Source organism: Saccopteryx bilineata, chromosome 4, assembly GCF_036850765.1.
Source record: "Saccopteryx bilineata isolate mSacBil1 chromosome 4, mSacBil1_pri_phased_curated, whole genome shotgun sequence".
Classification (NCBI taxonomy): domain Eukaryota; kingdom Metazoa; phylum Chordata; class Mammalia; order Chiroptera; family Emballonuridae; genus Saccopteryx; species Saccopteryx bilineata.
This window is the reverse complement of record NC_089493.1, coordinates 80,166,953-80,182,753: the sequence shown is the minus strand read 5'-3', so window position 1 is coordinate 80,182,753 and position 15,801 is coordinate 80,166,953. Positions and strand designations below refer to the sequence as shown.

At 40.0% G+C, this 15,801-nt stretch overlaps 1 protein-coding gene across 1 annotated transcript in view; it reads left to right on the top strand.

Moving 5' to 3' along the window:
- Nucleotides 1-15,801, top strand: part of CHP1 (calcineurin like EF-hand protein 1) — a 61,805-nt gene extending 46,004 nt beyond the window's left edge. The window contains exons 5-7 of the mRNA XM_066277033.1: nt 7,042-7,103; nt 13,500-13,622; nt 13,754-15,801. Of these exons, the coding sequence (XP_066133130.1) occupies nt 7,042-7,103; nt 13,500-13,622; nt 13,754-13,807 (239 nt within the window). The 3' untranslated portion in view covers nt 13,808-15,801. The remainder of the gene's footprint in view (nt 1-7,041; nt 7,104-13,499; nt 13,623-13,753) is intronic.

The window sequence follows — 15,801 nt, the reverse complement described above, 5'->3', positions numbered from 1 at the left end:
TCAAGTCACTGGTTGTGAGAGGGGAAGAGAGAGAAAAGGGGGAGAGGGAAGGGAAAAGAAGTGGATGGTTGCTTTTCATGTGTGCCCTGACTGGAGATTGAGCCCAGGATATCCACTTGCCGGGCCAATGCTCTGTCCACTGAGCCAACCAGCCAGGGCCAAAAGGAAATTCTGACACGTGCTACAACATGGGTGAATCTACTTATGCTAAATAAAATAAACCAGACAACAAAGGATTAATACTGTTTATTATTATTATTATTATTATTATTATCAAGTGAGAGGAGGGGAGGCAGAGAGACAAGACTTGCATATGCCCCGACGACAAGGATCCACCCAGTAAGCCCCCTACCAGGCGATGCTCTGCCCATCTGGGGCACTGCTCCATTGCTTGGCAACTGAACTATTTTAGCACCTGAGGCAAGGCCATGGAGCCATCCTTAGAGCCAGGGGCTAACGTGCTCAAAACACTTGAGCCATGGCTATGGAAGACTGAGAGAGAGAGAGGATGGTGAGGGATGGAGAAGCAGATGGGCACTTCTCCTGTGTGCCCTGACTGGGAATTGAACCTGGGACTTTCACACTCTGGGCTGATGCTCTACCACTGAGCCAACTGGCCAGTGCTGTTTGATTACTCTTATATGAGGTTCCTAGAGTGGTCAAATTCATAGAGAGAAAGTTGCCAGGGACTGGAGGCAGAGAGAGATGGGAGTTATTGTTTAATAGGTTGGAGTTTCAGTTGGAAGAGATGAATAAGTTCTAGAGAGGGGAGGTGGTGATGGTTACACCATCAAGCAGAAATATTTATATACTTTAAAAGGGTCAAAATAGTAAATTTTATGAATGTTTCACTATAATTATTTATTTACTTTTAGAGAGAGAGAGAGACAGACAGACAGACAGACAGACACAGACCAGAAGGGAAAGAGATGAGAAGCATCAGTTCATAGTTGTGGCACTTTAGTTGTTTAGTGTCTGTTCAGGCTACTATAACAAGACCACCATAAACTGGGTGGCTTAAACAAGAGACAGTTCTCACAGTTTTAGAGCCTGGGAAGTCTGAGATCAGGGTGCCACATGATCAGATTCTTGGTGAAGGCCCTCTCCTGATTCAAAGACAGTCATCTTACTGTATTCTCACATGTGGAGACAGAGAGAGGAGAGATTCCTGTCTTCTCCCATCATGAGAGCCGAACTCTCACGACATAATTTAACCCTGATTACCCCCTAAATCTCTACCTCTTAAGAGCATCGCATTAGACATTAGGGTTAAACATGAATTTTAGGGGGACACAAACATTCAGTCCATGGCAGCTGGGTTTCAAGAAAAAGCAATTCAATACAACTGGCCAACAGATATAAAAAGATTCTCAACTTTACGAGCTATAAAGGAAATGCAAATCAAAACCACAGTGAGGTGCCAGCTCACATCTGTTAGAATGGCTGTTGTCAGCCAGACAATATATAACAAGTGTTGTAGAGGATGTGGAGGAAAGCAACTCATTTACTGCTGATGGAAAAGTAAACTGGTACAGCCACTATAGATAACAGTATGAAGGTTCCTCAAAAAATTAGGATTAGAGCATATGATTCAGCACTCCCTCTTCTGGGCATCTATCTGAAAAATTTGAAAACATTTCTTTGTAAAGGAATATGTACCCTTATGTTCATGGTAGTTAAGACATAGAAATAACCTATGTCCTTCGATGGATAAAGATGTGATACATATATGCAACAGGATACTATTCAACCATAAGAAAGGATGAAATATTGCTGTTTGCAATAACATGGATGGATTTTGAGAGTATCAAGCTAAGCAAAATAAATCAAATGGAAAAGAACAAGAACTATGTGATTTCACTCGTGAACAGAAAGCAAGAAGTAAATAAACAAAACAACTCATAGGCACAGACACCGGTATGGTGGTTACCAAAGAAGGAGGGGGGTAGGGAAAGGATGAAGAGGGTGTAGAACAGTGTTTCCCAACCTTTTTTGTGCCATGCCCCACCTTAACCTTTCTAAAATTTTTATGTCCCCCCCTATGTAACATACATAATTTTTAACATTAAAAAATTGATTTGTTCACTTAATAAACATAAATGATAGGTTCTAGGAAGAAATCACTATGAAATTGTTAACAAAACACAGTAAGTAAAATTTCAAAACATATAATGAAAAACAGAAATTTAAATTCCAAATAATTTTAATACAGATTTTTCTATATTAATTTATTATTTTAATTTAGTGTGATCCTTGCGCTTGATGCTTGCTGCACAGAGATTTTATATTAGGTTCCAATTTGGTTAGCTTTAGTCTCAAGTCTCCACATTGTGTTATATCCAGCCGATTTCTTTTTTTTACCAGTAAATCATTGACAGCACTAAATCCACATTCGGCTAAAAATGAAGATGGAAACAGTAGCAATAGTTTTCTTGCACATTTGGTTGAATTTGGGTATTTGATTTCTGTTTCCTCACAAAGCCATGCCATCGCTCCTTTGATATTAAATAAAGCTTTAACTGACTCATCATTTTGCAATTCTGCGAGTTCTTCTTGATACTGCATATTTGATATATCAGACAAATCCACTAACATTGGCTGCATCATCCATGTTGGGAAATCAATTTGTTTTAAATCAGAAAATCTTTCTTTTAAATCAGCCGATAGAATATTCAAATGATTGACAATAACAAGTAAAGCGGTATCAGTTACTTCACATTTTTGGAGCCAATGAAACTGTACTTTAAAGTTTTTGTTGTTAATATGTTTCTGACATAACTCAATATTGGTAATGAAACCAAATATCTTTGCTTTTGCATCGACAAGAGTTTTATTTGTTCCGTGAAGTTGCTTATTTAATATACTTAGTTTTTCAAAGATATCGGCTAAATAACTCACAAATGCTTTACCATCTATTGTTAATAGATACTTCATTTCAGGTTTGTCGCTTAAAAAATCACTAAGGGTATCAAACAGTTCCATAAATCTTTTTAAACAGTTTCCTTTAGATAGCCATCTTACTTCAGTATGAAGCAAAAGTCTCACATGGTCTTCATTTTGTTCTTCACAAAATAGCTTGAAAAGACGCTCACATTTGGCACTAGCTTTAATAGCATTAACACACTTTATTACTGTATGTAATACTTCAGAACAGGCGAGATGTTTTTAGCTACCAGGTTTTCCCTATGAATAACACAATGCACAAGAATCATTTCTGGATTCGCATTTTTCATCAATTTTAAGCAGCCATTTTTCTTGCCCATCATATTGGGAGCACCATCTGCAGTACAAGATGTTATATTTTTCATTGGTATATCATTGACATCTAAGTAGTTTTTTAGCATATTATATTGTATATATCTTTGGAGGTAGTGGTAGCTTTCTAATCTTTTACAGAACAACATTTCTTCAGCAAAATGTCCTTTATCAATATATCTTACATAAGTTATCAATACTGCCTCACTGTCTCTCAAAGTTGATTCATCCATTTGCAAGGAGAATTTTCTTGTTTTCAGCTTTTCAATAAGTTGTTTTTCAATATCCTCACTCATTTCGTCTATTCTTCTGCTAACAGAATTGTTACTGAGTGGCATAGCTTTTACATCTTTGTCATCTTTTTCAAGAACCATTTTAAGAAATGCTGATATTGACGGTTTTATTAAATTTTCTCCTATAGATAGTGTGATTTTCTCTAGTTTTAGCAATGAATAAAGAAATTTGATAACTAGCCTCAAGAACACGATTATTAGTTGAAGTATGAGCAGTAAATAGAGACTTTAATGTTGTTCTTTTTTCAAAATTTTTCTTTAAAGTTTTAAAGTAACTCAAATCTGAATTAATATGAGCACTATGTTTCGCCTTCAAATGCGCCTCAAGACGACCTCGTTTCATTGATTCGTTGGTCAAGCATTGCTGGCATAAAAGACAAAAAGGAATCTGCTCATTGTGAACAGCGGGTATGAACCCAAATTTTAAATATTCCTCCGAATATTGACGAGTTTTTTTTCTTGCTTGCACCACTCATTTTACTATGGGCTATAATAAAAATAAGATCAATTAAAAAGTAATATTAAAATATGTGTGAAAATATATTCAATGTGACATAGAGTAAACGTATACTAAAAATTCATATTTATTTAAATGTATATAACACATTTACTACACTACCACTGCAAATCAAAAGGTATCTATATTTTTTCCACTTGACAAAATTTTCTGGAAAGTTAAGCTTCTAAAATTAAAATTGTTGTGCATGCACTATTATACCCCCCAAAATATTTATAAAGTATTAGTACTTTCTAGCCCCGATGCAGGTACTTAATAAAGAGTTTAATATTGATAAAAATAAAATCAAATACTTACCAATTATATTTATACAATATATATATGTATATTTATTAAATCAACGAGCTTTTACAACAGTTTTTTTTTTAAACTCTGCTTTCAAGCATTACATTTTTAAACTTTTTTTTTTTATTTTTTTTATTTTAGAGAGGAGAAGGAGAGACAGAGGGGAGAGACAGAGAGAGAGAAGGGGGGGAGGAGCTGGAAGCATCAACTCCCATATGTGCCTTGACCAGGCAAGCCCAGGGTTTCGAACCAGCGACCTCAGCATTTCCAGGTCGACGCTTTATCCACTGCACCACCACAGGTCAGGCTACAACAGTTTTGACTGACACTTATTTCAAATTAACACCAACTGAATGATGTGAAACACTACAGAGGTTGCGATGGGCCAATTAGGTGAGAATAACTGCGTTGTTTAGCGAGTTTTTAAAACGTCCAGGGTTCCCCGGTCCAGGGTTCACCGCCGCAGACGGCACGCTCCGCGGTGAACCCAGGACGGAGTTTACTTGACGACGCCAATCACCCAGTTGATATTTTGGTCTCGTCAAACGAAATTATACTTAATAATTATTTTCTGCAATTATTTAAGAATTGCATTTTTTGTTAAATTTGGCACCGATATCTAGCATTGCATTTAAATGGCCCGGGGTGAAAGAGTTAAAGTCGTGTTGAGTCCATTTTCAAATTGCCCCCCTTAACTATCGAATTGCCCCCCTGTGGGGCGTGGGCCCCACGTTGGGAAACACCGGTGTAGAAGGTCAAATAAATGGTGATGGAAGTAGACTAGACTTTGAGTGGTGAGCACACAGCGCAATATACAGATGATGTATCATAGACTTGTACACTTGAAACTTATATAATGGTATTAACCAATGTCACCCCAATAAATTTAAAAAAAGAATTAGCAGTTCAGGCTTCTGTAAATACTTTGGCAAAAGGCATGTAAGTGTTTATTCCAGTGACTCAATTATGAAATTTAGAAATCTTTATTTACAGGTTATTAGCAAACAGATTTCCATCCCAAAATCATCCTAAAGTAGTTTAGTGGGTAACACATTTTATGATTATTTCAGAAAGATGACAGTCCATACAGAAGTGTGTATGTGTTTAGTTTAGGGAATATAGTAAACATATATATTTCTTTAGGAACACTTACGATCCTTGTCTCCTTTCCTGTAGATTCTAAACTACCTAAGCATATAAATTCTCAAATTTGGGAAAGATAGTTACCCAACTAACCCAATTAAGAACAGACAAACCTCAGAGAAAATCTCTCCCAGTTACTTCCTCCTCCAGAATTCTAATATGTACCTTACAAAGAGTAAATTAGATTTAAAAAAATTGCCTGACCTGTGGTGGCGCAGTGGATAAAGTGTTGACCTGGAAATGCTGAGGTTGCCGGTTCGAAACCCTGGGCTTGCCTGGTCAAGGCACATATGGGAGTTGATGCTTCCAGCTCCTCCCCCCCTTCTCTCTCTCTCTGTCTCTCCTCTCTTTCTGTCTCTCCCTCTCCTCTCTAAAATGAATAAATAAAAAATAAAAATAAATTTTAAAAAGATTTAAAAATTTTTTTATTTTGATTTTGCCCTCCTTTTTGGGGGGAGGGGAATGGGGGTGATGTGTAAAATTTTAGATGTTCATCCACGTTCCATGCCTTTTTACCATGCCTGGAATGCCACCCTGTGAGACTTGTTCAGATGTTACTTGAACCAGAAAGACATATCTGCTACATGCTTTGTCACCCTGAATTTCTGATGTATCATGGCGCTTAGACTGTATTAAAGTGAGTAGTGCATGTTGCTCTCCTCTACTAGGTGAGTTCCTAAGGACCAGATCTAAATCTGTGTATCTTAATAACTTGAGAGCAGTGGATTTTGGCCTTTTGGTATCCACAGCACCCTACTAAAAACTAAAAATCTTAGTGGCATACTTGAAGTAATTGAAAGCCTCAAAACCACACTAAATTTAGTCACGATTACAAAACAGTCACTTCCTCAGTGTGACAATGTCTCACAGTGCCTATAAAATTATCCATTGTTATCACACTATTCACTTAATAGCCCATCAGCAACGTGGCTGAATGATTTTTGCTCTTCTGAATTCTCTTATTTGTTCTACTTTCTAGAAGACATCTATTGTTAAAGAGAAAGAAACATAAGGTTAGAAGACCATTAAATTCTTGGCATTTTTATTTGAAACTGAAGTTCTTTACCTACAGGAATCCCAAGTGGTAGAGAATTATTTGAAATTTGGCTCGAATTTGCCAAAGTGGCCATTTCCCCAGAGCAATATTTAGTGTAGCCAGCCATTTGGTTACCTATACGGCTGCTACTGTTGGCTCCCCGCGAGGTGCACAGTAGACTTGATGGGTTGTGCGGGATGACCTAATTTACGGAACCACCTATAGGTTGTTTCTTTGTTCTTAATTCTAAGATTAAAAAAGGACATTTGACTTTTGTTTTCTGATTTGTTCCAGGAGGATCCCATAAGCTAAGATGCCATCAATTATGAGATGTATCTCAACTGCTTAAATGTTACAAAATCTTGAAAAGCTCTAGAAGTAATAGCAGTTGCTTCTAGAAAATCTGTTAATTCACTTTCAGTTTTTCATCTCGTGTCTTTTACATATTGAGTTCTTGAGAAAGGGGCATAACACTACTGAATTTCCACTAACTTCTTATTTTTCCCTACCAGTTGCTTTTCGACTGTATGATTTGGATAAAGATGACAAGATCTCCCGCGATGAGCTGTTACAGGTATGTGGGAGAGCTCCCATGCTCACAGATAACTTTGTTTGGGCCCTGCCTGTTTTTTCTCATGGGCAGGAATTGTTTTTTCTTTCAGGAAGCACTTATTTTATACTTGCTGTGTGCAGAGGTCTATCCTAGATATAAGGCAGAGCAAATGACCTGGGGAAACTTGAAGTGGCTTATTGAGCTCTCACAGACAGACATTTACTTTAATGTAAAAAGTGACTAAATGTCTTTTAGGTGCTGATTGTCAGAACTAAAATATGTGAGATAATTTAGATTAAAATGTCCTATTGCCTGACTGGGCGGTGACGCAGTGGATAGAGCGTCGGACTGGGATGCAGAAGACCCAGGTTCAAGACCCCGAGGTCGCCAACTTGAGCAAGGGCTCATCTGGTTTGAGCAAAAGCTCACCAGCTTGAGCCCAAGGTCGCTGGCTCGAGCAAGGGGTTACTCGGTCTGCTGAAGGCCCATGGTCAAGGCACGTATGAGAAGGCAATCAATGAACAATTAAGGTGTTGCAATGCACAACGAAAAACTAATGATTGATGCTTCTTATCTCTCCGTTCCTGTCTGTCTGTCCCTGTCTATCCCTCTCTCTGACTCTCTCTCTCTGTCTCTGTAAAAAAATAAATAAATAAATAAAATAAAATGTCCTGTTATTGTTCAGTTTATCAGCAACCAAGTAATTCTGATGATACTTAAGTAATTATTACCACTGTTTCATCTGTCCTTGGGCTTGACATGAGAGTCAAGGAACTGCTGCTAGGCTGGTTACAGTGAGCTGATGCTCACTGCTCTTTGCTGCTCCCCATGGATAGATAGTTCCCTGCCCTCTACTAGCAGTGACTGGCATTTCATTCTATTAGCTATTGCCCTTTTATCCTTCCTCATCCCCTTCCCAAAATACAAGTTTAGAAGGGGAGAAAATTCTCCTCTTTTCTTTTTTTTTAAATTTTTTTATTTTTAATTTTTACAGAGACAGAGAGTGAGTCAGAGAGAGGGATAGACAGACAGGAATGGAGAGAGATGAGAAGCATCAATCATCAGTTTTTCATTGCAAGTTGCAACACCTTAGTTGTTCATTGATTGCTCTTTCATATGTGCCTTGACCTCAGGTCTTCATCAGACCGAGTAACCCCTTGCTGGAGCCAGTGATCTTGGGTTCAAGCTGGTGGGCTTTTTCCTAAAACCAGATGAGCCCGCGCTCAAGCTGGCAATCTCAGGGTCTCGAACCCAGGTCCTCTGCATCCCAGTTCAACGCTCTATCCACTGCGCCACCACCTGGTCAGGCTCCTCTTTTCTTTTTTTAATATTATAAACCTGAAGGACATTCTAGCACGTTCAGGACTTTCTGTGAGAAAATTTCACTATTTCAAGATACACCTAGCCCTGGCTGGATAGCTCAGTTGGTTAGAGAGCATTGTCTTGCGCTGCAGAGGTTGTCAGTTCAATCCCTGGTCAGGACACATACAGAAATAGATTGATCTTTCTTTTTTTTAAGAGAGAGAAGGAGAGATAGACATATTTCTGCAAGTGCCTGGCCGGAATCCACCCAGCCCCTGTCTGGGGCATATGCTCGAATCAGCTGAGCTATCTTCAGTGACTGAGGCCATCGCTTAGACTGACCAAACTATCCTCAGCACCCAGGGCGGATGCTTGAACCAATCAAACCACTGGCTATGCGAGGGGAAGAGAGAGAGAGAAGGAGGAGTAGGAAGGGAAGAGAAGCAGATAGTCACTTCTCATGTGTGCTCTGACCTGGGATTGAACCTGGGACGTCCACACACCAAACCAACGTATCCACTGAGCTAATTTGCCAGTGCCAGATTGATGTTTCTTTCTCTCCCTTCCTCTCTCAAAAATCAATAAATTAAAAAAAGAAAAAGATATACCTAAAAAGTAAAAGTAAAGTGGTTTTCTTTTTTTTTTTTTTTTAAATATGTAGCTTTTCTTTTTAATTTTTATTTTATTTATTCATTTTAGAGAGGAGAGAGAGGGAGAGAGAGAGAGAGACAGGGGGGAGGAGCTGGAAGCATCAACTCCCATATGTGCCTTGACCAGGCAAGCCCAGGGTTTCGAGCCGGCAACCTCAGCATTTCCAAGTCGACGCTTTATCCACTGCACCACCACAGGCCAGGCAGTAAAGTGGTTTTCATTCACCCTGAAGTAAATCTGAACTCGTTCAGTGTCTTGAGAAATCTCTAAGTTGAAGATTACTCAGGCCAGATTAAGGATCAACTCAAGGTATTCCTTACATACTTATGTCTGAGCAACAACTGGAACGGTCTACAGGTCAGTTTTAGTGTCTTTTACTTTTGAGTTGGCTATCTTTCTTCAGTAAGAAGAATTTATTTGAAACTGCTGCATGAGTTTTGAAGAGAAAAAGTAGAGGTATAGTCACCTTGTAGTTGTATGTTTTCATCCGCTGGCCCAGGTCTGGCTGCCAGAAAGGTCTTTTTAAAGGAGTGGAGAGTTGATTTATTTTCTATTATTAGGATTTAAAAAGCCTGAGGCAGGGAGTAGAGGAGGAGATAATGTGGCCCAAGTGCCAGTCAGTGCTACTAGAATGTTACTCAATCCTGAATGTCTTAAGGATAAATGTGCTCATGGACTGTTGAGTAGTCAGAGAAATTGTTTTATGCTAGCAAGATGAGGCTAAGAACATTTTACCAAAATGAGAAGAGTACAGAATTCACCCTTCTAGATACCTGAATTACTAAAACATTTGGTGACATGCAATTCTTACCTATTCAGTGGGTGTTAAAAAGTTTGTGGTCAGGTTATCCTAAGGAAATGCTGAGTGGTCATTTTTTTATGGTATAATTTTTATAAAAGTCCTGGCTTAACTTTTGAGGGGATGGATATATTCATTATTTTGATTGTGGTGATGGTTTTACAAGTATATACCAATGTCAAAACTTGTCATAGTGTACCTTTTAATTATGTACAGTTTATTATATATCAATTATACTTCAATAAAAGTAGTTGCTATATCATTTTATGAGGCTAGCATAACAGACATGGAAACCTTGTAAATACTGTACAAGGAAAGAAGATTACAGCGCATTCTCTTTCATTACCACAGATGTGAAAATCCTAAACAAAATATTGACACATTGAATCCAGCAGTATAAAAATGGATACTATATATATTATAGCCAAGATGTGTTTATACCAGAAGTTCAAACAGTTTAAAATAGAAAATCACCCTGGATTGTAGCTCATTTGGAGGGTCATCCTTATACACCGCCATTGTGGGTTCAATCCCTGGTCAGGGCACATATAAGAGCCCACCAATGAGTGCATAAATAAGTGAACAACAGCTGTTTCTCTCTCTCCACCTCTTTCCCTTCCTCTCCCTCCCTAAGAAATCAATTAAAAAGATTAAAAAAGAAAATCAGTTGATATATTTTGCCATGTTAACATTTTTTTAAAAAGCTAGAAAAAAAAACTGAATGGTTTTTTCCATGGAAAAAAAGGCATTTGATAAAATTTACCACTTACGATTTTTTCAAAGAAGTCTTAGAAAAACAGATATAGAAGAGAGCTTTCCTTAACTGGTAAAGGGTGTATACAAAAAAACCTCACCAGACATTATAAATAGTAATAATAAAAGTCCCATTTGCTAATAAACTTCTGGCTAGAACCATAAATGATACATACCATAGAGAGATGGAAGAGCACACTGGCTAGACATAGAGGCCTGGGTGGACAGGGCAGGGCCCTGGTTGCGGGGACTTGTATTAAGCCATTTCCAGACTCTCATGTCCTTGTTAATGGACTGGATGAGTGATTTTTAAGATACCACCATTCCTGTCCCCACCCTCTATAAACACACAGCACACATGCACAATCCAGTTTTATAATTCTAAAACTAAACCAATTCAGAGAGTAATTGGACTAAGGTCTGGACTGCTAGAGAGGTTTAATAATTGATTTGTCTAGTTGGCCATACACAATCAGGAAAAATGGCAAATGGCTTGTTTTTTTGTTTTGTTTGCCAGCTTCTTTTTATTAATCCTTCAATTTATGTACATTTGTGCCCAGAATGTACAACTTACAATTTTCAAGAATTGATTTGCAGGCCCTGGCTGGGTAGCTCAATTGGTTAGAACATCATCCTGATACCCCAAGATTGCAGGTTCGATCCCTGGTCAGGGCACACACAGGAATCAATCAATGAATGCATAAATAAGTGGAACAACAAATCAATGTCTTTCTTCCTCTCAAATAAATTTTTAAAAATTGATCTGTGAAAAAAATGTGTTGATTCAAATCAGTATTTCAGCTCTCCTTTTCAGAAACTGTAATTTACTTTTAAAAAATCATGAGATTGGGCCCTGGCCAGTTGGCTCAGCGGTAGAGCGTCCGTCTGGCGTGCAGGTGTCCCGGGTTCGATTCCCAGCCAGAGCACACAGGAGAAGCGCCCATTTGCTTCTCCACCCCTCCCCCTCTCCTTCCTCTCTGTCTCTCTCTTCCCCTCCCACAGCGAGTCTCCATTGGAGCAGAGATAGCCCGGGTGCTGAGGATGGCTCCTTGGCCTCTGCCTCAGGCGCTAGAATGGCTCTGGACGCAACAGAGCGACGCCCCAGAGGGGCAAAGCATCGCCCCCTGGTGGGCATGCCAGGTGGATCCCGGTCTTGGGCGCATGCAGGAGTCTGTCTGACTGCCTCCCCGTTTCCAGCTTCAGAAAAATGAAAAAAAAAAAATTCATGAGATTGGAGGAGGATGCAAAGGAGCAGGGGAAAGAAAGGCCTGTGAGGAACTGGGCTGGAAGGCCTTTCCTTCCTGCGGAAAAGCTCTGCTCTTACCTTTTGAAGACAAAAGTGGCTGACTACAATGATGTGAGGCATCACAAAAGCACCCTTTCCTCACTTCATATTGTTTAATAATCATATGATTAGAGTTATTTATTTTGCTTAAGGTAGCAATTTTCAAATTATATTCATACCCTAAAGCTGTTAACAGAATTGAGAGTGTGGATTTGTTGCATTTGAGACAATTCTGGTCAAACAGTGTTAAATTCTCTTTACAGTAGTTCTCACAGCCCTTTAAATGTTACATCAGGTATATATCATATTTATAATAGCACTTAGAACAGGGGTCCCCAAACTTTTTACACAGGGGGCCAGTTCACTGTCTCTCAGACCGTTGGAGGGCCGGACTATAAAAAAACTATGAACAAATTCCTATGCACACTGCACATATCTTATTTTGAAGTAAAAAAACAAAACAGGAACAAATACAATATTTAAAATAAAGAACAAGTAAATTTAAATCAACAAACTGACCAATATTTCAATGGGAACTATGCTCCTCTCACTGACCACCAATGAAAGAGGTACCCTTCCAGAAGTGCGGCGGGGGCCAGATAAATGGCCTCAGGGGGCTGCATGTGGCCCGCGGGCCGTAGTTTGGGGATCCCTGACTTAGAATGTTGGGTTTTTTTCAAAAGGGGAATTTAGTATTTGACCCTTCAAGGATCTTTGTTTCTTGGCCATATTTTAGGGATAGTGGGTCAGTCCCAAAGAAAATTACATTTGGGTAGGATTCCAGAAAGCCCTACCAAAGTTACTAAAACTAGTAAGAAGAAATATGGGCATAGATTACCCAAGTTAATACCGTATGATGTCCAGGAACCAGGCTTGCTTTGGCATCCATAGCACATGTGACTTTCACCTCCCAGTCCCAGGACGGCTTTTGCCACCAGGTATCATACGTATGTTCCAGGCAGGAAGAATGTGGAAAAGCAAAATGCAAAGAACTTTTTTCTCAGTGAGGTTTGCTTTCCTTTTTTTTTTTTCCTTTTTTGTGTGTTTTTCTGAAGCTGGAAATGGGGATGCAGTCAGACAGACTCCCACATGCACCCAACTGGGATCCACCTGACTGGGATCCACCGGGCATGCTCACCAGGGGGCGATGCTCTGCCCATCCGGAGCATCACTCTGCCGCAACCAGAGCCATTCTAGCACCTGAGGCAGAGGCCACAGAGCCATCCTCAGCACCCGGGCCAACCTTGCTCCAATGGAGCCTTGGCTGCGGGAGGGGAAAAGAGAGACAGGGAGGAAGGAGAGGGGGAGGGGTGGAGAAGCAGATGGGCGCTTCTCCTGTGTGCCCTGGCCGGGAATTGAACCTGGGACTCCTGCACGCCAGGCCGACGCTCTACCACTGAGCCAACCAGCCAGAGCCTGAGGTTTGCTTTCTTATATGACCTTGCCAGAGAGCTCTGTTTATATCATTGTCTAGAATGGCCTACAGGAAAAGATAAGGGTTTCAGCTTTCTGGTTGTTATATTTGAGGACATCAAAGGAAAAGAAGATTGGGTGGCTTTATCTTTAATCTTATTAATAGAGTGCCCCTCACCCAGGTCTCTTGTAATCCTGGCTCTTGGTTCTATAGGTGCTACGCATGATGGTTGGAGTGAATATCTCAGATGAACAATTGGGCAGCATTGCAGATAGGACCATCCAGGAGGCTGATCAAGATGGGGACAGTGCCATATCTTTCACAGAATTTGTTAAGGTCAGTCAGTTATCTGCTGGTTTGAAAAGTTAAATTTTGCACAGGAGGGAGGGGGAAAACATTCAGATAAGAGCATGGGACAATATCTCCTGTTGTGACCTTTATAACTGTAATTGGGTTTTTCCCCCCAGGTTTTGGAGAAGGTGGATGTAGAACAGAAAATGAGCATTCGATTTCTTCACTGAAGGATTGAGACCAAATTGGCCCTTGTTTTCCTATATTTAAGAACTGGAACTTGGGAGTCCTCCTGACCACCAGCCCCATCTCCACCCCATCATTCATCTTCTCCCAAAGTACTACTACTGCTGTTGCATGACAACCCCCAATATGTTCTGTCAACGTAAACCTGCCTTTGGTGTATAAACAGGGCATTACAGAATGGTACACCCGGTCTTACCTGTTCCATATCATTTGCTGGTTGTCTCCATTTCTCAACATTCTTCCTACCCCCACCCCATTCTATTGCTGAATGCTATGGGTGCATCTTGTCTGAGAAGATGAGAGAGAGAATCATGTCAGGAACAGCCAGCATAGTTCTTCCATTGGATGTAGACTATAGCCATGATGCCCTCCCTCCAGCAAGGATTTGGCACACTCCTCCCACCTTTTTTACACGTTATTTGCTTTCTGTTTCTTTTTTACCCAACATATCATTCACTTAATCTTTCAGCCTCCCTGCTTTTTATTAAGCTTCAAACCCCCTCTTTTCTACTTGGCACCCCAAGCTATGCCTGTTCAATGTATTTCTAACTTGGCAGGATAGTTTGGAGGTCTGGTAGTTTTGAACTACCTTTACTCTTAAATAGGTCTCTGGGATGTTGCCTTTCCAGGAGCTTTTCAATAACCAACACTTTGCTCAGAAGAGTGTGATCGTCTCTTGGTCCCTGGCACTCTGCTTTGTCATCAAAGGGCTGAGTGTTGGAGGTGTTCTTCTTGAAAGGTGGTGGTCTTGGTGAGAGGTGTAGAGCAAAATCCTTCAGGTGACTTGCCCAGGTCACTCTACCTCTGGCCTCTGATTCTCGTTATACATCAACATACATACCTATGTGGCCACTCTTGTTAGTACAGTGCTGACTTCAGAAAATAGCTATATGCCAGCAGGTTTGCTTAGTTTGGGGACACTGTCACCACCAGAATGTCTGTTCTGACAATATGATTGGGGACTTTCTCATGGCTTTTTGAATAAGGAGGCTGAGCACCCTAAAAGCCTCACGTGTTCCCACTTCTGCAGCATGGTTAATGCCTCAAAGTTATGTGTCCTGAAATGTTTTTCACTTCACAGTTCCAAATAGAAAGATTAGTGTTACGGAAGTGCCTACTTATCCCAATCCAACAGATTTAAAGATTGTCCTCAGTCTCTAGGCCTGACCTGTGGTGGCACAGTGGGTAAAGTGTTGACCTGGAACACTGAGGTCACCAGTTCAAAACTCTGGGCTCGCCTGGTCAAGGCACATATGGGAGTTGATGCTTTCTGCCTCTCCTCCCTTCTCTCTCTCTCTCTCTCTCTACCATTTCTAAAAATAAATAAGTAAAATAATTTTTAAAAATTGTCCTCAGTATCTTGAAGTTTTGCACAAAATTCTCTATGAGTTTTATTTACACTTGGCAAATGTTAATGCTGGAAGCCATAGTCAGTTTCTAATACTGGTTTAAAGCTTTGAATGTATTGTATTATTAGCAGCTCGCTTACATTGATTGTCTAGCTCCTCTCTTAGACCACTGCTATTCCCTTAGAAATAGGGGAGCTGGCACTGGTGACACAACCTGAGGTAGCTTTTCAGGCCTTTGCATAAGCCAGAGCAAATTTTCTGCCTAAGTCAGCTTAGTATAGACCTCATTGAATCAGGCTGTTGGCATCATAAACATGTGTCTTTATGAGTCTTTTCATCCTTATTACTGCCCTTGGCTGATTTTGTATAATTCGTTGCTTATTTCCTTGCTTTGGAAGGCTATCCAAGATGTATACACAATACTTTAGGAAGGGAATTGCTTTAAAAAAAAGGAATTATACTGCAAAGGGATTGGGAAGAGTGGGGAACAGAAGAGTGACCAGGCTGGATGACTCGAATATAAATGACTGAGAAATTCTTGGTGAAGTATCAGTCTGACTTTGTGATCAAGTGATGTAGTGAAGGAATCGTATAAAAGGGAAGAACCTGTCTGACACTGATCTGTTAGA